This window comes from Gouania willdenowi, chromosome 20 (assembly GCF_900634775.1).
Source record: "Gouania willdenowi chromosome 20, fGouWil2.1, whole genome shotgun sequence".
Classification (NCBI taxonomy): Eukaryota; Metazoa; Chordata; class Actinopteri; order Blenniiformes; family Gobiesocidae; genus Gouania; species Gouania willdenowi.
This window is the reverse complement of record NC_041063.1, coordinates 11,297,587-11,320,783: the sequence shown is the minus strand read 5'-3', so window position 1 is coordinate 11,320,783 and position 23,197 is coordinate 11,297,587. Positions and strand designations below refer to the sequence as shown.

The 23,197-nt window shown below is 38.8% G+C and overlaps 1 protein-coding gene across 1 annotated transcript in view; it reads right to left on the bottom strand.

Moving 5' to 3' along the window:
- Positions 1 to 23,197, bottom strand: part of gli3 (GLI family zinc finger 3) — a 111,662-nt gene that overhangs the window by 6,000 nt on the left and 82,465 nt on the right. The window contains exons 7-13 of the mRNA XM_028434945.1: positions 20,660 to 20,861; positions 16,921 to 17,140; positions 15,005 to 15,118; positions 13,228 to 13,368; positions 3,780 to 3,929; positions 2,662 to 2,826; positions 2,274 to 2,564 (exon numbers count right to left, since the gene is read on the bottom strand). Coding sequence (XP_028290746.1) covers positions 2,274 to 2,564; positions 2,662 to 2,826; positions 3,780 to 3,929; positions 13,228 to 13,368; positions 15,005 to 15,118; positions 16,921 to 17,140; positions 20,660 to 20,861 — 1,283 coding nt within the window. The remainder of the gene's footprint in view (positions 1 to 2,273; positions 2,565 to 2,661; positions 2,827 to 3,779; positions 3,930 to 13,227; positions 13,369 to 15,004; positions 15,119 to 16,920; positions 17,141 to 20,659; positions 20,862 to 23,197) is intronic.

The window sequence follows — 23,197 nt, the reverse complement described above, 5'->3', positions numbered from 1 at the left end:
ATTACATATAGTCCTGAAAAAACGTCAGACTAGTAACTCACAACGACACTTTAACTGAAATGTCCCATTGCCCCAGATGACAATGTGTTGCTATATTTAACCCTGATCTCCTCCTGCTCTGATTTATATTTTCATATTCATATATATTTTTGTATGGGAGCCCTGGTGCACAATATTTGTTGATTTGCAATATTTTGTTTTTTTATTTCCCTTTAACGTACCTGTTTTTTGTTCTTGACTTTTGAAGAAGTAAGAAGTTGAGTTTGTTATCCTGGGTTCCATTATTCAGTGATTGATTGTTCAACCTCGCGGACCGAAAGTGTCTCCGTGTCGTGAAATTGAATTTGAGAGGCAGAAATATATTGAATTTTTTTGTACTGAGATGAATTATTTTCAACAGGAAAAATATAATTTCAAGTTACTAATTCAGCTTCACAACAGTATTCCATACCAACGATTCAAATTCAGTTACTCGTGAAACAAATCTCAGCCCATAGATTAGGATATATTGTCACAGAGCACAGTGGTACAACGTGATGCTGTGATGGATGATTTGACACATTATGGATAATATACAGACTGTACGATCATATCTTTGTATGGGATTTCTGTTCAATTTGATTATTATAGTGATAATGCTGATTTTTCTTTATTATTATGGAATGAAATCATCAGATTTATTTAAAGTAAAGTACAATATGTTCTTATCCAATCCATCCAGATCAGGGTCATTGCGTGCAGGAAACTATCCCTCGGTTATTTAGGCGCACCATGGGACAATGTTACAAGCAAAGGGGAAATTATTTCTATTTTGGTTTCAGAAACAAAAACAGTTTTCTTTTTTTTTGTTATTCTAACCCAGATTTGACAAACTAGTTCTTACATTGCTGCTTTTCAGCCATAACATGAATTGGTGGTTTGTTTGTCGAACTGTGTTTACGAAAAAAGAATTCTTGGAATTTTCTTTTTTTTGCACACTAATTCTCAGAAAGTTTAGAAGATTTTATCAAATTGGAATTCAGAATTACACATACTGTACAAGCACACATTTGATCGTGTCATAAAATCAGAATTACTTATAATATTAACTTTGAGGAGACTCTGCTTCTCTTTAAAAATAAAAAATCAACTTGTTATTAATCAAACTCATTGCAAGGTGTTTCTCTGGTTTATCTGGGTTTTTGTTTAAACCCAGCTATTTTGTGAATTTGAATTTTTACTCTTTTTGTTTTTTTATAAAATATCTCACATGCTTTATTAATATGTTGTAGCAGTAAGTACATTTTTACACTCTTTTTGTAACAATTCTAGTAAAAGTATAAAAAAAATATCTCATTTTGAGATTGACTATAGAATATGAGTCAAATCCTTTTTTGTAGCTGTGACTAACAATCCGATCCCTTTGTTTGGATGTGCCTAGAGGCCATACATCCCACTGACGTGTTACAGACAGCATGGGGAAAGCAAAGACTTTTAAAATGCGGTGTGTACTGCACAGTGAAATGAGGAAAACCACCTCGGAGTGAAGAATGGGAGACGACTAAAGTGGAAAACCTGAGAAGTTGGGGAGGAATTTTCCAGCAGTTTCGATGTGATGAAAAAGATGATAATGAAAGGAGGAACAAGGCTTTGAAACAGGACTATTTACAAATGTAAAGCAGGTCACACCTATCTCACCTGATTACCCACTGTCCTTAGAACACGAGAGAGAGAGAGAAATGCCAAAGCAAAGAATAGAGGAAAAACGTACTGGTTAGTAAGTTTTGCTATTACAAAGGCGTGCACTAAGTATCAGTGTTAAGTTGTTAATGTGAGGTAAATAGTAGGGGTGCCACGATCCAATATTGATATCGGTCCGATATTAGCCTCAAAACGAATATTGGATTCATATTTCCCCAATTCATTTTTTATTGATTACCATTCAATTGTAGAATACTGTAGATATTATGTTGAAGGTTAAAATGTATGTAACCAATTGGTTAATAATAAATGGGTCAGTTTTTCTCATACTATTGTTCTCTGTTTGAGTAACGTCACATGATCAAGCCTTTTCTAACATTCCACACTACAAAATAAGTCATTATTATTTTCATTATTATTATAAAAAAAAAAGTATTTATGATTCATGCTGATATCGGATCAATATCGGTATCGGCTGGTACGCAAGGTTACAATATCAGTATCATATCAGAAATTAAAAAGTTGTATCGGGACATCCCTAGTAAATAGTGTTGGATGTAACATAATATGTGAAACCTGAAACAAAGTCTCACCATGGGCTTCTCCGTCTTGATAGACTTGACCTGCAGACATTCATCTTGTTTTGAGGTAGGGTGGTTGTAGTCCCTTTGGTCAGTGTACACACCCAGGGGCAGTTGCGCTGGCGACCGACCCTGGCCGTGGCCCCCAGGCTCCCTGGGCTGAGGCGGAGGGCGTGGGTAATCTCCACGCTGTTTCTTAGTGATGTGCGCCTCAGGCCCGTGCACCGTTTTCACGTGCTTGCGTAAGGAGCTGGGGTCAGTGTAGCGCTTGGTGCATCCTGGGATTTTACACACATAGGGTTTCTAGAAAAACAGAGAAAGGGGAAAGGATGAATTTAGAAAGTGGTGAAAAAGGGAAATTCACGAGTGCAGGAGTGCTTCAGGGTAGACCTGTGCGTACCTCATTTGAGTGTGTGCGATTCTGATGCTTGGCTCGGTCTGAGGCATTAGAAAAGGCCTTGTTGCAGCCTTCATGGTCACACACGTACGGTTTCTCTCCAGTGTGGGAACGTAAGTGGGTCTTTAGGTTCTCCAGACGTGAGTAAGCCTTAGCACAGCCTTCAAACTGAAGCAAATAAATGAAGAAAACAATATTAACCCTTGGACCACCTTTGAGAACCAAACGTGTACCTAGAGACTAATTATATGAACATTAACCAGGAGTTTTCTTTTAATATCATGTTCATAATTCCATGATCACTTTTATTGCAAGATGTACAGAACAGGAGATATAAAATGTACTGACAGTCTTTGTGTTCGGGACCAATTTTGGTCCCACTGACTCCCATTATAAGCACATATTTTGGATATACTGTTATCCTAACATATAACAGTGGTTTCCTCATTAATACTTATTTAATCTAAGCCTCTACCTTCAAAATACAAAATGCACTTCATCTTTGAAGGAAAAAAATGCATAATTTCTGTTTTTCTCATTGAAAAAAAATTGTTTTTATGACAAATAAGGCAACATAAAAAATGGCGTATGAAATTATAATTTAAAACTTTATATTCATGGTTAGGTGTGAAGTTGTTGAAAAGATCTGACGTGAAAAAAGTTAGAGAAAATATTTATAAATGACATTTTGAAGTTTTTTTTTCAATAAATGCTCATAGCTTTAAAAGTAATAATGCCTTCAAATCAATGTTCCTATCAATTATTGACCTAGTCAAGGCTGTAATAAATGTATACCAAATATTCCACTTTGCACTATATTTTTGAAAAAAAAAAAAAAAATGCATATTTTGTGTTTTTTTTTATTGAAAAAAATGTGTGTTTTTATGACAGAAAGAGTACAAAAACATAAAATAAAATATATTAAAAACTTTACATCTATGGTCTGAAGTTGTTGAAACAATCTGATGTGAAAAAACTGGAAAAAACTTTTTCGACAGTTTTAAGGGTAAAGTTTTTGGTACCTAAGCTCAGAGTGTATACATATATATATATATATATTTTTTTTTTTTTGAAAGGTGCACTAACAGTTAAAAGCCCACATCAGATGTGATCATCCTTACTGTGCACTTGTGTGGTTTTTCTCCTGTATGCCTGCGCATGTGGACCACCAGCATGTACTGCGCCTTGAACGGCTTCTGCTCCCGAGAGCATTCTTCCCAGCGGCACACAAACTCTTTCTTCTCTCCGTGGATGTGGTCATTGTTGATGTGCTAGAAAAGACGACAGGAGAGACGTCAATCCGAGCTTCGACAGTGATTTAACATTAAACATGTCTACTGTTTGCTTATGGGGGTCACCAACCTTTCTGAAACTGAGAGCTACTTCAAAGCTAGTGAATAATCCAAAGGTCTACCAGTTTTATACATTTTAAAAATGATAATTAGGCACGGTTTAACTTTAATTAAAGTGTAAGACACTGTTTTTCAAATGGGGTCCCCTGAAATGTCTAGTACAGTAATCAATAAAAAGAATTACTGACTAAAATTATATATACTAGTACAGTGCCTGTCGTGGGTATGTATTCATATGGAAATTAACAGGATTTCCACAGTGTGGATGGGAAAATGAATGGGATATATATATATATATATATATATGATAATGGGTCAAGGAATAGCTGATGTTCTGGCTACCAAAAAAAAACAAAAAACAAATTATATATATATATATATATATATATATATATATATATATATATAATTTTGGTAGCCAGAACCCATTATCAACATTTCCTGAAAATTTCATCAAAATCTGTTCATAACTTTTCAAGTTATCGTGTACAGACAGCATCAAACTGCGTTAGCTTAGCATTAGCATAGAATAGAACACCGATGATGACGTCACTGTTGATGACATGATCTTGAACATAATGATTGGAACTCTGATGACATCACTGTTCATAAGTCATCAGTTAGAACATTCTGATTGGAACTCTGATGACATCACTGTTCATAAGTCATCAGTTAGAACATTCTGATTGGAACTCTGATGACATCACTGTTCGTGACATCATCAGCGTTCTAAAACAATGTATGACAGGAGTTCCACAGTGTGGATTGGTCGTTTTAAATTGGTTTTGGAATGACCAAATGACTTAAAAATTACAGATGCACACACACGGGGTATGAACAATCCGTTGACAAAGGAGATATTCGCTCCACGGACACACGAACGTTCCTTGCTTTTATAGATAGATTTTAATACATATATTTTAATTATTATTTCAAATACATCACACACAATACAAAACAACTGTATTCTATACATAAATGTTCTCAAGTATAAATCTAATTAAAATAAAAGGCAGAATAAAAACATCTGAGGTGGCACATCTGTATTGGTAAAACACTATCACAAACTTTTCTAGAAAACTAACTAGGAAAAAAATGATCTGGAGTCACCAGAAGTTTATGACAACAAAAGTTTGGTAACCACATGGGTAAAGATAATGAGGAAAACTACCAGTTACTTAAAAAGGTAGCAAACATTTCAACATGCAACACTTTTTTTTTTTCTTGAGTCATGCAATTGTTTCATTTTCATTACATTTCATAGGAAATCATGCTTCCTATTTGACTCTATGTTACTTGCCACTAACTAACAACTTTTTAACTAATCGTAAAACATGTAATGTTTGTACAATTTAACAATTCTGTAATAATTTACAAAAATCCAAAACAAAACAAATCCTATCACAATCTGCAGCTTCTTTAGCAAAATAATATCTGCAAAACTTTTATTTGTCCCAATGTTTCAATTAAAATAAACATTTAAAGATGGTCAATTTAATACAAAAACGTTTGAAGTGCAGCAGTATTTAACTCTACAAAGGCTCTGATTTCATTTATCAGCTGTATTTATCTTTGTGAGTTTGGAGCTCATTGGTGACTAGTGCTCCTGTTACAACAGGCCTGAGGGCACCACTTGTGGTCCATGTGGGCTACCGGGGACCATGTTGATGACCCTTGCTTAGAGGGAGTTTTGGTAATGAAGCTGCTCAAAAAGACACATTTGCACTTCTTTTCTTGATTTCCGTTTCAGTTCCATGAATGCTTTCTCTAGTTTTTCTTTTATTTATTCCCACATTTTCAAGCACTTTTCTGAAATCTGGTCCAAGACGAGCCAACAAAAACATTACTTGTGAGTCTTGAAAACCGGATTTTCTCATAAAACTCTGTCACCTCACATCACATTGGCCCTTTGCCCCTTTCATGACAAGTGCTGACAGATGTGCTGCTGTGGCAACTTCCAATCTTTGACTGAGAAAGAAGGAACGAGAAATCAAAGATTCAGTCCAACACGAGGGCTTTAGAGTATTGTCTATCTCACCAACTGTGTCGTAAAAGAGCTGATGATCAGGGAAAAGAACATGCCAATGTCGACCCTCTGGAGGGTCTCTCTCTTTCAGGAACAAGAATGTGGTGGCCTTTAAAGTTTCTTGTCAAGAGCAATTCAAACCCAGAGAGACAAACAATATCCTGACCAAAGGACATGAATTTTATTACATGGCTGAGAAGCAAACAAACAAAAAAGTCTTTCTACCAAAGGACATAAATAGAAAGTTAAATGCCTTTAAATGTCTAGGAAGTCACACATGATCATAAATATAAAAAGACATGAAGGGTAGAAGCAAATAAATGATCTGGGTTGGCCTTAGGGCATCACACTGACCAGACAATGTCATCCTTGTACCTTCTCAGTGCTTGCGATACTGGTCAGATCAGGATTTTTTTCTTCCCCCAGATAGATTTAAGGAGGAATGCCACAAATGACTCAGCAAAGTGCAGAAGCAATGTGTAAAATTGACACTCGTAGATCAGCAAAGAGCCTTTATTAGTCTCACTTGACATTTTTTAATTCCAAAGTGACAAAACCAAACTAATTCCAGGAAAAATGGTTGGGAACTAGATGACCATAGACAACAGTGGATTTTCATCCAAGATTGATCTCCCCACCTTAGTTGGAGCTTCAGGAAAACAACCCCCCCCCTCAATCCCTTTTCCTTTTTTTTTTTTTTTTAAACCCTGCTTCCGCTCTGTGAGGGAATCCTTGTGGCAAGCGATCGGTCTGTTGTGACCAGCGCTCAATATCCCTCCGGCATAGAGCGATGGGAGCACGCCATGGTGTTGGATCGTGCTTGTGGCTGGCACGACAAGGTATTCACACACACACGGATACACAGAGGCGATCTGTTTGTACAAATGAAGGAGGTTGTTGACGGGCATGATGCATGGGCCCTGGAGCTGAAAGAGAGAGGGACAGACAGTACTAGGGGAAGAAAGAACGGAGGGGAGGTGTGGGGTTCCGGCAAGAAACCTAATGGCATGATCTAATGGCAATTCTAATTGAATCAATAATCTCCATGCTGAGCGGACAGGTCCCGTTGGCTGGCTAAATCGACAAACAGGTGCTGATAGTGGCGGCGCGGCGGGTTATTCATCTTCCTCCTGCCAGCTTATCGGCCAACAACTGTAAAAACGCCACCAAGATGGATTTTGAGGGAGCTGTGCGACAGGGAGGGCGAGGGACACGGACACAGGGGACACTGACTGCGCCTGTGACGTACACACACATGCGCGCACAGTGGTGCAGGTTTTGGTTCCAACTACAAAAATGCAACTAAAAGGCCTTTGATTCAAAATAAAAGCGTAAAGTATCAACCTGTGTTCTGTACTTCAAAGTAAATCCCTACACCATTCCTTTTCAACATGTATTACACAATATATTGAATTATATAATGTGCCCCGCATCATTTTACCATTTCAGTTCCCATCTCCATTTCTCTTTATCACACCCTCTTTGGGACTTGGCCTTTGTGCATTAGAATGCAAACTCGCATAAAAAGAGGGCCTGTTTACAAGGCAATTTCACTAAGCTGTGGGACCCGCAGCACCGTTTAGCTTCATCAAACACCGCCTAATAAATCATATGCTCTTTTGTGATGTCAGTTGCTGAAGTGCTTTGTATAAAGAGAAGGGGGGGAACGAGCATGAAAAAGGCCAAAAAAGAGGAGGCAGGAACCTAAATGGAAGATGAGAGTGTGAGTGAGCGAACAGGGGGCAGGGAGTGAGAATTGGCATGTGTAATTCAGCACATTCTTTTCATCTTAGAGGAAGATACTCTAGACAGATAAGGGCCTTAATCCTTCTCCTGATCAAAAAAAAAGGAAAAAAAATCTGCATTTTCCCAATTAGAGGCCGGTGCCAGCAGCCATTGATGGGGTGTGTGTGTGTGTGTGTGTGTGGGGGGGGGGGGGTGGCAGCCTCCAGACGGCACTTTTATCTCATTTTAACACCAGGGCGGCACATGCTCAAATGCCAAGCTCAACAAGGTGTAGCAAAAAGCAAAGAGCTTTTCAACACTGGATGTCAGAACAAGTGCAAACACAGTGCCACCTTTGGGGATAATGTTATGTACTGTAATACAGAATGTTTAACGCACACCAGTGATCTACTCATTAGAAATAGACAACAAATACTAAAATATTACCAACCTATAACTTCCTACAACCTTTGATTTAGGAACATTAGGTTGGTGCAACAGCCCGGTTTAACAACATTGACTTTTGATTGCGTCCTATTTTCGAGCAGAACACTAGCGTCAGTCTGCTGGTATACTGGATGTTCCTAAAGTCCCTGAATTTAGAATGGGAGGCAGAGTGTAAAGCAATCAGGCTCCTTGCTTGTGGAACCAGCTCCCAGTGGCATTTGGACCACCATGCTTCTCTTTAGGTACCAGTAAAGTTTAGAAATCTCTCAACCCTGGCGAATCTCTATGAAACCTGCCAACATACCATGAAAAAATGGCATAACGTTTTGGTCTTCTCAGTTATTACATTTGGTGAAATCATTGTTATTTTATATATGTCACGGTTACATCTAAATCTTACAAGAACTTGAATACATTTGTTTCGTTCATTTCTTCATTAAATATCACATTTGAACAAAAATTCTACCAATACATCTACAATTTTCAGCACAACTGTATCTGAAAACTCGTCACAGAACCATACATTGAGGATCCCATGTCTTACATCGTTAAACCACTGGTTACGAATCTGCATTTCAGGAGTAATTAAACCCAGAAACCATTTTTTTGTATTTGGTAGGAAGTAGTGTTTTTAACTGATCTTGTTCAACTCTTGACATTTAGTCAAAGTATTTCAATTCAGAATATTTTTGTGTAAAACATGTAAAAGTCACTGTGTTCTGTGAGTTGAAACCTGGCTATTACAATTGTATGTTGCTGATGACTGAGAATGGTTGTTTGTGACGTTTTGGTGGCATATTACATTACAAACCACCACTGTTGGCCCCGTCCCTTTACTAAAAACTTGCACCTGTCGACTCTGCAATCAGTAGCGAGTAGGTTGGAGTGAGAGAATTGTGAATAGAAGAGAAGTATAGCGAGCATTAAGTAGATAGTTAGCATAGCATAGATTGTTTTTGGGAGATTTTCTAATATATAATGGGCGTGTCTTAACTGATCCAGGAGCCCCGCCCATAATCAAACCACAGAGTTTGGTTAGTCTTTAAGGCCCTATTTAGATGTGTCCAAACCCGGCCCATAATTCACAATAAGACGATAAGAAGAGACTAAATAGTTTCCTGCGCCATCCTTCGAATGAACACAATGCAGTGTACTATAATGTTTCACCTTCTAGGGGTGCTAGACTAATGCTAGACTTACTCCAAGTTCGGAAGCGCATAGGCGGAATTTGCTTCAGTCCATTGGAGAATAGCGTAAGGCTGTTTTGTATTGCTCAACTTGGAACGCATATCTGGGATGAAGGTGCGTAGTGATGAACTCAAGTCAAGAGGAGCAGCTTTTCTGGTTGCCCTCATTTATCGTTTATCTGCAATAAATTATGTTGGAACACTAACTATTCTCCTCTCTTGTAGTTGCTGCTTGTTCATCTCCATATATGATTCTTGATTGGTTGTTCCCAGTTTGTCCAGCTTACACTATCTGGAATAATCAACTTTGCACTAAACCAAGCTGTTTGATAAAAAAGCATTTCTTGTACACTCGTAAATGTCGAGTATGATGTCCCATATAGTAACTGTTTTAAATGGTTTTTCAATAGTTTTTACAGTAAAGCACAAAAAATGCAAAATTCCCAAAAGACGACGGCTACTTTCTCTTGACAGCTTCCAATTATGAAATGTCTGTATGGAAAAGCATTTAATACTGTGGACGAACGTTTTATTAGGTAATTATTGTAATATAGGGGTTGGCTTCTATGTGACAAACTTAAGCAAAAATAGCCTCCTTTAGAAGAGACTTTAAAGAAGCAACTAGGCCTTATCTTTCAAAGTACTACCTCCAAGGGGTAAAAGCAGGGGGGGTGAGGGAAATGAAAGAGAAATTGAGTGAGAGAGAGCTTTATGCTCAAAAATGAAAAAGCGAAAGAATGTTGAACCCAACAGAGAGCGAGATGGAGAGGTGTAAAGACTTGAAATGTAGTAAATGAAATAAATACGGCAAACTGAAATTGACACCCGCCTCGCTTTTGCTGACTGGGTAGGCCAGATAAGTGAGCCAAATTGCACAGATCTGATGTTTATCTTATCGGCGGCACCGAGAGCGCTTAAACGCGGATGATAAAGGAAAGCCGCGGCCGTGTCATGGTGAAAGCACGTTTGAGAGTGTAAAAATATGCATGAAGAGCGCTGCAGGAGTGCTTTTGAACAAGGTGGAACACGATGAGGGTGGTGTGAAGGCTTAATTCTAAAATTAGGCCAACCACAAAGAAACAGGCACATTTGAATCGGGGCAGCATTTACTTTTAATACTTCAAAAGATGTTTTTTTTTTCTTACGACATGAATCGTTAACACAAGCGGGACAATGAAACAGGGCTTAAAACAGTTGTTGAAACACTTCTAACCATGGAGAAATTAGGTTTTTTTTTCTCCGTATCATTTCCCTCAAAGCTATTTTCAGAAGACAAGTACGGGGGAAGGGACACACTATTGTTTGGTTATATGAAAATCCCCCCACCCCACTACCCCACCCAGTGTGAGAGGAGAGTAACTGTGGTCCAAATACTGTACTTATCCTATTACTGAGGAGGGTGGGGGTGCAGGGAGATAAGAGCATTTTCTCGTCCGCTCTGCTGAATTAGAGGGCAGGGATTCTGTAGGCAATGAGTTTTATTGTCATCTTCGCATATCTGCATGTGCATAGAAAATTAGAAATAAAACGTCATATCAGGAAAGTTGGTGGAGGAGAGAGAAATGGAAAACTAATAAGGATTTTGTTGGCGTGTGTCTACACTGTAATCTGATTTAAAAAAAAAGTTCTGCTTGGCAAAGGTTAGGCTGGGTGGTATATGTGGGGCCCATTGTTTTGTTCATTATGGCCACCTGGTGTGACTGCAGTAGGGGGAGGATATCGGCAAGATTTTCCTCTACTAAAGAAGAAGGCATTCTCTTTTCTCCCCTGGCTTCCCTTCCCCCTAAAACTGCGGCAGGAAGTTGTCAAGATCCTCAACCTTTGAGCTGAGCCCTTCAAACACGGGAGGCAGCCCATTTCGTGCTGAGGATATCAATTATAGATAGGGGTTACCGCCGCAGCGGAGGATTGCAATGTCAAGACGGCAAATAGACAGCTATGGAGAGTTGAGGATCTTTCAATCACACGTGTGGTGAGGTGCGTTTCCTGTGCACATGTAGTTGTGTGTGCTTAACGTTCTTTTTATTTGGTGTAATTTCATCACTTGAACTCAGCTTTTGGCCGCTAGCTCAGCTCGCTGAAGGGTAAGTGGCTCACAGGCCACAGCAGAGCTAATAGCTTTAGCAGGGGTGACACCACTGTAATGTCATTAATATTTAGCTGTCTGGCGAACCCTCAGGCGATGAGAGCTGTCCATCTCGCGGGCTGTGTGAGAGTTCCGATAGCAGACGAGGGCGGTCCAGCTCAGTGTGGTACACAAAGCTCGCATCCAGACTCTGGAAGGCTTAGCCTGCCAAATCAGTTAGCAGCATTCAGCTAGGATGTGTGCCCGACAGCGTTTGAGCCCATTACCAGCATTACTGGATTCACTTCTAACTCCAATGCAGACTCTGCTGTTCACACAAACAGACAGAAGTTATGCCCTGATAGGAGGCGCTGTGCAAAAGAGCACAGACTTTGAAAACTCTCACACACACCAAACATCACACAATGCAGTGCTTTCTGAGTTTCATATGACTGTTATTAATAATAATGATAAAAATAATGCATTGGATTTTAAATAGCGCTTTATCACAGACCAGTGGTTCCCAAACAGAGTGCCATGAGGCAAGTCCGGCTGTGCCGTGAGATTTTGTGACAACCGTACATTATTATTTAGGGTCCTATAAAATCCACACTAACGGAATCGCGGATGGAGTCACCCAATGAAAACGAAATCTACTGTTGAAAGCGGAAATGGACAAAATCGGCCTAAACCACCCCAAACAGCGACTAAACTGCCAAAAAACTATACAAATCATCAGAGACTCCTAAAACCAGAGCCGACCAGATTTGGACAAAATAAAACTAATTTTATAGGGCCCTAATTATTGCAATATACAACCACACAAAAAATCTTATTTTTTAATTTACTTTGTATGCTCTCACTTCATAATACAGAGGAAAACTCTATTATTATTATTATTATTATTATTATTATTATTATTATTTTTTTTATATTTCGTTAATAAATATTTCATGAGTAATATAGTTGTCTTTGTCACATTTTATTTGGCATGAGTAAATAATTACGCACATTTACAGATATTGTACATGATATGAGTGATAACACGTGTTATAAATGCTAATTTGCACAATAGTTGTGCCTTCAGGCCTTTGGGAACCACTGTCATAGACACTCAAAGCACTTTACAGAATTAGGGCTTTTACAGACTACGACGGACAATCAGGTCTGCAGAAAAGATCATCGGTGTCAAACTGTCCCCCATCCAAGACCTAAACCTGTCCAGGGTCAGGAAACAAGCAGGTGACATCACTGCAGACCCCTCACACCCTGGACACAATCTGTTCGAACTCCTCCCCTCCAGCAGACGTTACAGATCACTGTACGCCAAAACAACCCGTCATAAAAACAGTTTCTTCCCCCAGGCTGTCACTCTGATCAACGCTAAACAGTCAGAGTGTCAGACCTGTTTCTGTGAAATAATCCTGGAACTCAACATGTAATAACCATGTAATGAGTAGCTAGTGGCAGGTCAGGAAAAAGCAAGGGGTTAGTTACTCTTTAAGTGTCGTTCGCTAAATTATGACACCTTTGGAGCTATGTTGGCATTTTTTGGGTTTGGTGGAGGGATCTAGAGGGGTTAGGGGTTATTCATGACAGCGTAATGTCAGCCTTAAGTATAAAACTGCAAGCAAAGTCAAAGATTTCTGATTCAATGATCAATGACTTCATTGACATATCAGGGACCACTGCATATGCTAACTCAGTCAAATATTTCAAAGTCATTTTCATGGAATTTCCATTTAATGTGTGCTGGTGATGACTCACCTGTACAAGTTGCTCTTGTGTGTCAAACTCGCGGCAGCAGTTCTCCCAATGACAGTTGGTCTCATAAATCACCTCTGGCTCATGCTTGCTTTCATCCTTGTCGCCCTCTTCTTTCACCAGAGTCATCCCATCAGGGTGGTCCTAAAAACAATCACAGAAAGGTCTCAACATAACCTAAAAATAAGGCAAAAAAAAAAAAACACACACCCTGAAACTAGAAAGGTAGAAATAACTTATTAATAAACAGTGTTGGGAGTAACTAGTTATTTTTGTAATATATGACAGTAATGTATTCCTTTTTGAGGTAACTCAGTACTGTACAAAAGTGAAAAGTGGTAATAAATTACTAGTTACAATTAAAGTAACAGAAGTTACATGCATATTTAATTTAAGTGCATATTTGCTTTGTTTTCTCACTGTTTGCAATTATTTGAGGAAAAAAAGATGATCATTATAGTTAAATATCACTTATGGGGAACAAAAAAAGAGCTTTCTGCTCCTGAAACAACAGAATTATTTATTCAAGTATTATTCAAACATTCAGTGTGACATAATTAGTGTTCTGGACCAAAAGTAACTCAAAGTAGTGCAACTCAGTTACATTTTAAAAAACAGTAATATTGTAATACAAATATGCTACATTGTTATTCCAGTAACTAGTAATATAAATATATTACAAGTTTAGAGAAACTTAGCAACACTGTTACTAAATAACTTTGTGAGAGCACAGCAGTGTATCGTTTTTTTTCATGATCATTGGTTGGAAATCTTTCATCAAACAATATGTTCAATAACCTTTGGGGATAACTAATGTGACTTCATAAAACTGTTTTTTTTTTTACCACTTCCAAGCACATCAGAATTTACCCAGACATAAATTTCTACAACAATGACACTGTTGGGCTTTGTCTGGCTCCATCGGACAACTGAGACTGGTGGAAATATAGCAACAACCCCCCCTTTAGTGTCTGGAGGTTGTTATATAGTAGGGCTGAGTATTGGAGATGCCTGGACATATTTCACTGTCACTGCTGTGACTGAATCATGGGAAAACACAACCCAAGCTTGCAGAGCCCACTGCAGCAAAAGGAAACAATCCGCGTATCATTCGTTTTTCATTATGTAACAAAAACATGAAAAACGAAAAAAACACTGATTATTTGACATTTGTTTCCAAAACCAAAATGAAAAAAGAAAAACGCCTTGTTTTTCAAATTTCAAAAACGGAAAACCAACACCTTTATTCGTTTTTTTCCATTACCGATTTGCCAAAGTACGTGACCCGGAAGTGTACTCTCATCCGACGCTAACGGCTATGCAAACGGAAGTTCGGCATGACAAGATCGCTGCTTCCAACTGTGCATCCGAAACGTGTCCTTTTAGCTTTAGCTGGTGTTGGGCACAGAACCAAGAGACTCCTGAGTGTTGCAGAGCTAAAGATATCTGGGAATGTGCAACGCTTCACTTCCGGGTCACATACTTTGCCCATTCGGTAATGGAGAAAACGAATAAAGGTGTTCGTTTTCCGTTTTTTGTACCGAAGCAAAAGAGCTTGAATTTGAAAAACAAGGAGTTTTTTCTTTTTTCATTTTGGTTTTGGAAACAAATATCAAATAATGAGTGTTTTTTTCGTTTTTCATGTTTTTGTTACATAATGAAAAACGAATGAACAAATGATACACGGATTGAAAACATATGAACACAGACACGTAGCCATTTAGGATTAAAACCAAGCTAAAAGTAAAGGGTGATAAATGCACATCATTGCATTCCTTACCTGGACACTCAGTGCACCCGGGCTCGGCAGCTCTTCTTCTGGTTTCATTTTGGAGCGCTTGTGGTGCATTGGGTCTCCTGTGCTGCTCACTGCGGATTCGCTGGTTGGCTTGGCCTATGAAAGCATTAAACATAGGTGTGCATAATGCTACTACTTTGAGTGTAGCTTTACAATCTGCATTTCACATTATTTCTTTAGGTTCATATGCTTATAAGTCATTCACTCGTTGGTTTAACGATGTGAAAGTAACTACCGGTATGTGATCCATCGTGACTTCTGCATTAGTAGTCTGACACAAACGCTAATGAGCAATTTGGAGTATCACATTAGTAACTACAATTATTGCAGAGAAAGCAAACTCATGAACTGATTTAAACAATAATGACTTCACTTTGGCCCCTGCTTGAATGCACCCCTGGGGTTGGACTCTCTGCAACCAAAATAAAACTTTGTTTTCAACTCTGGGAAGATTTTCTATAACCTCACTTTATTTTCTCTTTGCAATGAAGATGTGGTTGACTTTATATTTAGGGAAGAGACCAGTTCAGATGTGAATAAACATTTGATCACTAGAAAATGGCTTTGTGACAATATCCCCACTGTTGATGACTGGATCTGTATTGTTCAAGATATGTATGTAATGGAAAAACGGACCTATGCCGTAAGATTGGAACGTGAAAAATTTGAAACATTTTGGAGATCATAGAGAAGGTTTATACCAGCACCGTAACTAGTGTAGTTTAAGATGTGACTGCACCGACGTATCCCTAAACTACTAAAGAACTGGAACAATGTTGTATATTTTATGTCTGTTTATTTACTTTGTTGTAATACAATTATGTACGCATATACAGGTATGTTGTTTTGTTTATACTGCCTACTAGGGCTGAACAACTTTGTATATATAATAATCTAATTGCAATTTCTTTCCTCAATATTGCAATTGCGATTTAATATGCGATTATTTCTTTCAAGGGCATCTTGTCATTGAGTTTTTTCAATGACCACAAGCAATAAATCAATCTGTTTCATAATAAACAATTTCAGATTTATTCAAACTTTAAATAAATGTAAAATATAAATGTTAAAGCACAGATTACAACAATAAAGCAAACAAATCTGTGGCTTTTCCCTCTTCGCTACTTCACGTTTCATGACTCAAGCGTGGACTGCACTTCTTAAACGCTCGCTGGACTTAACAGGACAGTACAAGAAAAAATAAATAAAAAATTGCAGCCTTTGCGATTAGAAAATCGCGTTTTATGATATTGCGATAATATCATAAATGCAATTAATCGTCCAGCCCTACTGCCTAGATATTTTAAAAGAATAGGACTGCAGGCTGTAATGTCATATCATATTTGTACTATCTGTTCCCAATAAAAACTTAAATTACAATAAGAAATTAAGAAGTGGTGCTCAATGCAATATTCTGCTTATTTATTAAAAGAAAAGGCAGTTTTATTAAGTCTAATCTAGTTGAGCCAAATGACTAAGAAATGGGAATCAGCAGAGATAACATGCAACTGAGAATTTGATTCAGATGTGGGGCCGCGCATACAGGAAGGGGGAAAGAGACTGAGAAAAATGCCCTTTGGATCCATCCATCCATGTCAATATTTCTATTCGAATTCCTTGTTCCTCCTCTAGTGATTAATGGAGTCAGCGGTGGGATTCTATGCTAACAAGCCCCTTGTTGTTTGCTGCAGGCACGTTCTTTGCCGCGCTTGGCGAGTCTAAAAACAAGAGACAACACAAGTAGGAGGAGAGAGCTCCCAGGAGAGAAGTGTGAGGAGGGTGGGCCTTCACTGTAGCATGTTAGTTTGCTGCGATACGCTTTGACGCCGCTGGCATGTGGCCCTGCGATTTGTTACAGACGATGATAGAAAGCAGAGGCATCTGGTCGGGACTCTAACCTGCGAGGAGTCGTTGGAGATGGCTGAACGCTCACTGGAGCTGAGTCCAGTAGGAGGGATGCCTGGTACCGGTCGATGGGTGGCAAAGGCTGGAGTCGGGTGGATGAGAGGGGGGCTGTGGCCGAACGCAGAGCCGACGAGGCCCGGCTGACGGCCCATGAGCTGCTGGTGCACATGCAAAGCCACTGGAGTCGGGGGATAAGCAAAGCTCAAAGCTGGGCTGGAGAAAAAGAAGAAAAAAAAGAGAGAAAGATTACATAAAACAGTACAACTTTTCAGAAGTGTAAGGTAAAAAATAAAAAGACAAAAAGGGGGGAAAGATAATGCAAAAATGGATTATTCTGGGTAGATCTGCATCCCTCAGGACAATCTGACAGGAGGTGCTGGAACAGCAGATCCCTGCCAGTGTATGTTCAGCTTGTTAACACACCGAATTATTATGTAGCTTCTATAAGGCCGTTTGCCATTCTTCCACTGGGCAAATGATACACATGACAAATAATTAGCAAAAAGACTTAAAGGAATGTAAATTAATCTGCTTTCGGTCGAGTTTTCTCCTTTAACTTAATTAACCGGAACTAAACTTCGGCCATGATGAAAATCCCAAAGGCCTCGGAGCTTCCTGTGTAGTGTGTAATCACTAGTGAAACAGCAGATAAACACAGATCTGTGTGGGTCCACAGCAGCAGCATCAATTCATCCCGAGTCCTGACCATTTGCTCTTACTGCGACTCATACGTCTACTGATCTTATTACCAGCCGAGTGGAAATCAATGGGCCGAGACACATTTGCGGGCCCATCCGCTTGTCATATCACTCATCAGTCTGTTGGCTCTGGCTATTTGGGGCCCTGTCACTTGGACAGTGGCTAAGCGTGCTGTGTGATTGATCAGGCTCTTCCCACAGATTGCTGATCAATGACTGCGGGTGGGGCAATGGATGTTTCCTTTTACCTCTCTCTACTCTTTTCTTTCGCTCTCTGTGCTGAGCCTCTGATACTACGGCCGTGATGTATGTGGTATTTTCCAGAGGTAGACGATGACTGACATAAGCCGCCGGGGGAGGCAGACTGACTAGCTAGTTGGGAGATTGTCACCCACACGAGGGTTTGACGACGACGATCCATACACACATATTCACTACTTCACAGTCTTTCTATACACTGTAGTCGCCGACATTGATCCAACAGGATATCACGGTGTCTCCCTGAAGATGATGCATAGATTTCACAGCAAAGGTGGAGAGTGAAAACTACCAATCAATGGAATTAGAAAATCATCCTTTTCATCTGGAAGAATCTCCTGCTTGATTTATTACTGGCACATGCTGATTCCCAAATGACCACCTGGAAACAAACACGACTCAACGGATATTATGACCATACTGCTTGTGTTGATTTAAAACAAATAAACATGCAGGAAGTCACATACTGTGCATCTGCATTCTGCGTGCCCTATGCAGGTACCAACAATTAAACGCAGAGGTGAAAGTAATGGATGGCAAGTATTCACGTTACTGTAATTAGGTTGCTTTTATGGGTGCATGTACTTTTTGGAGTGTATTTCTAAATAAGTAATTTTACTTGTACTTTAGTATGTTTTAAAAGAAGCAAAGTAACTTGTTACATTTCTACACCCAACCGTTCCTGAGTAAATGATTATTTTTTTGTTTTAAAATGATCAACGGACATTGTTAAACTACAAAAAATGAAATGAAATGACCAGACATCAATCGAACGCATCACATCATAGCCGACCAATCAGATTAAACGTGACGTACCGCGCCAGAACAGCAATGAGTGCTGGTTATGTTCTCCGTTTTAGAGTTCATAATTGTAGCTAAACTTAGAGCATGATTTTTTCTTCTTTATTGTCAATTAAATTCCTTGATGTTATTTTATTAAACAAAAGATTTATTACCAAAAATAAATGTATTATTGAGTATTATTTATTTGTTGTATATTTTAATTGAGCTCATTTTTACTTGTACTTGAGAATGTTATGTATGACTTACTTGTACCCACCAAGCATTTTTAGGTCTATTATACGTCTAAATGTTCCTTAGACGTCTAGTCTAAAATTGGTCTACCGGGGGTATAGAAATTAACGTTTTTTAAGGGGTCTAAATGTAGACGAACTATTTTTAATAAATAGTTATCGAATAATGGATTAAAGTGCAATGTCTAAATTCGGTCTAAAAATAGACGGAATCTAAATGGTTGAAATGAGGTCTAAAAAATCACTAGACGTCTAATATCCGTCTATTGCTTAGTGGGTACATTGTACTTAAATACAATTTCAATCAAGTAACAGTACTTGTACTTGAGTAGGATATATTAGTACTATGCACATCTCTGATGAGGAGAAACGCTTTTTCCAAGTGTGATAAATAAATAATTGGCTGTGTTTGCTGTGATGCTTGTGTCTTAGAATGGTTTGTATGATTAACAACGTTTTCAGACGCTATAAGACACTTGTGATATTTGACCCGTATTCGGGACAGTGGACGTTAACGGGTTAAGGAAGCTCCAAGTGATAATAGATTAGCCGCTATTTGCTACTTGCTAACTGCCATTGCAACCGGAGTAAAGAGCTAAACCCACACAGGATTGTATATATTGTACATACTGTATATATTTGATACTGAAGTTGAACACATTAAAGCAATAAAATGTGCCATTCATGTATTTTTATTTTATCCATGAGACAATGGAACATTTAGTGCTACCAGATTTCCTACAGCTCCTACACTGAAACATTGTTTTTGACCAATCCCCACATTCAGTTTGTGCTGAAAGTCTAACTTTAAGAATTTTACATTGGCCACGTTTACATGAGAGCTTTAATTCCCCTTTAATCCAGAATAAAAGTTAAATCCTCTTTAAACTGACCTTGTAAACACTTAATTCCGAATGCAAATATAATTCCAAATTAAACTTCAATCTGAATAAGGTGGCTGGTTTATTCCGATTTGAATTCTGAATGAAATAATTCTTCTATTTTGTGAACTTTTAATTCCGCTTTCAGTTAATTCCGGTCTCGGCCAATCGCGATGACGCCCGGTGACGACATAGTCCAAGATGGACTAGAGCCGAGACTATTTATTTAATAAGAGCCTTGGAACAAATGGATATGATGAAAAGAGTGGGATGGACAGAAGCATAAACATAAGGACATTCACACGGACTTATTATTCACACATCGGCAAACAGAACAGGTTTCATCGGACAGGCTGTAATATCACCAAGTTTATCATTGTATCGGTTGTTAGACCTACTATCTTTACCGGACAGCAAATATTTATTCCTGGTTATTGTTTTTTGGAGTTTTACTGGGATTTATTTACCAAAAATGAGTTCCCATCTCCCTACTCCTGCTCAGTGAACCAAAGTGAAACAGTGTGTTATTGTCGAGCTGCTGCTTAAAAACTAGAATCAAAATAAAAGTGAAAACAGTTTTCATGTTGTCTTCTATGTTGTAGCCGAAAATAAAACCCCAACACCAAACCCCTAGACCTAAAGCGAAATTGGATAAAGCCAAATAAACCTGTTTTTTATGTAAACCATAATGCGGAATTACTATTTCCATGTAAACACGAAGCAGAACACTTTCATTCCGAATAATTAATTCCAAATTAAAAAAACATCATGCAACCGTGGCTATCGTGGTATATTTATTTTTGATTCCATTAACACTGATTAACCACAATGGAGGACTTCCAGAGTGACACACTGTGGTACCTGATGGCTCCGGCAGAGAGGTGACCATAGGAGCCACTGGTGGATGAGCTGGAGCGGGAGTTGTTAAGCATGGTGACAAGGGAGTTCGGTGAGTTTCGAATCATCGTCTGCAGGTCAAAGCTGTGCTCGGACAGAGGAGAGATGGGCAGGGGACGCTTCCTGCTGGGACGAGATGGGATCCGAGGGCTTGAGAAGCGGGAGCCTGCAAATCAATGGATCACAGTTAAGAAAAGAAATTTGCAGATCATTACTTTCTTAAACGTTAATTAAATTAGGAAAGCTGAATACAAGAATTTTGTGGCTTGGTTAAGTTCTTGTCTTTTATTTAACCTAATTTAACCCGAACAGATGACATGTTTGTCAATCATCAGACAAAAGGCTCATCTGAACGAGTGTTCAGCTGTCACTTGATGCACTGCTTGCATTTCATCCCTGAGAAAACAAGTCCTTTATGTTTGACGAATGCTCTGACTGTGTATGGTAATATTTAATCAAGTCCGATTTGAGTCGTCATTCAAATGCAATCAGTGTTGACTGGAAATACTCAAAAGGGGGGGTTTGAAAAGGTAAAAGGCGGAAATGGCAGAGACATTCTCTCCGCACATACAATGAGCCACGGGTAGAGATTAAAACATGAGTTTTGTTGTCTTTTCACATGGAGATGTCACAAACAAGACAGAGAAAAAAAAAAACAGAGGGAGACAGAAAAGCTCTGAGGGGATGTCGGGCTTTGTGCGTGAACTGACACAATGACTTTGTGACTCAAGACTTGGAAATAAAACATTGTGAGTTATTTCATACAGAAAAACAAAAAAAAAACAAAACCAGCTTACACAGCCCTGATAACCCCCCCTTTCATAGTTACGTCCCCCACAATCCATCTATCTCGCAAATGCTCCATCTCCCAGTTGACACATCCAACGATTACAGAGCGCTCCATTCACATGGTAATCAGTGTGTGGAAGGGAACGCGTGGATACCATGGTGGTGTTCTTAGTTTCATCTACAGCATCAAGCTGTGAGGAGGGGAAACACGACCCTTTACCGTTTCATAGTACAACAATTTTTAACAAGCTTAAAAAGCAAGGAAACGATTAGTTGAGAGCATATGACCACACAATACAATACAGCATGCCAAATGACCTGTTTATCCTAAACAATGCCATTCCGTCTCAAATATTTCATCCTTTTGATTTGTGAAAAAAATTAAACATCCATGGTAATCAAAATGATTTACACAATCTCAAGAAAGTAAGGGGTTATTGCCGAGCAGCGGGGCCAGTATCCCACCACGGCAAAGTCTCATGGGAGTGGTGTTTATTAATGCACAGCTCAAATGATAAATCGGTCAACAAGAGAGACGGAGAGAGGAGCATCCGGCCTCGTATCACCACTGTCCCTCTAATTTCCTCTTGATTTATGGACGGCGTGGCCGGTTACTCGCCGCATCATTAATTCTTGCAGCCAGAAAGGGTTCAGACAACCGGCGAGACTGACGGCGGTGGAAATAAAAGTTGGATCCCAAACTGGGAGAGACTTCGCGGCTGCCAGTAGAGTGTATTTGTAGAATAGCACCTTAAAAACGCACATGTATTGTATATTTTTAAATGCTTGACTGATACAGTACTATAGAATTTTTTTTCTTCTGAAATTCTTCATTTCACTGTACATCTTTACTTTAAGTGCTCTCTTTATGCACTGCATTAATATGAATATTAACAGTGTTGCCGCTGCAGTGCAAATGTTGATTTTGAATTTTTTAAACAGCGCTAGCTTTAGTTCACGACTTTGAGAAATATCAAAACAACAAGGAACGTACAGCACCAGATGGCAGAACGTAGGCCTTGGGGTTACAATTGTTTTTTTTTGTTTTTAAATAGCGCTAATCAGGTTGTAAAAAAAACAGGTTAAGTATTTAAATATTTTTAAAGAAATATTTATGTTTGAAACCTAGAAAGAAACACAGCGAAAAGATTCAACAGAGCCAATAATGAGCACAAATGAAGACTTTAGTGTTGTGATCTATGAGAGCTTCTGCACTAATTAGTCAGCGCTATTGTAGACAAAAGCTCATTAATGCCCAAATAGACAGAACAGGCTCATTGTTTCATCGGCGGAGCTCTCTGTGAAAGTAATTACACTGATCTGAAACTGACTGAAAACGCTGCTGTAACATTGTACCACAGATTTTCACTCAAAAGCCTTTTAATAGACTTGTTGACAATAGTTTTTTTTTTTTCTAAAATCCACTGAGGCTTTTTTTTTTTTTTTTTTTTTTTTTTGTCCTCTCCGAACAATCACAGACGGGTTTTAAGTGACTAGTGCGGCATCTCTACTTAAATGTGGCCCCTAATTGTTTTGTTTCAGTCTATTAATCTTAAAAAGTGACAAAGAAGAAAGGGTTTCTCCGGTGATGAATGGTGGGATGTTCCAATTCCTACTTAATTGCAATTAATTTTCTGATACCGATATAAGTTTGGCTAGTTTTAATTACTTTGCTCAAAGGAATGAGAGGAACTTCACCCCAGCGTCTGCCCG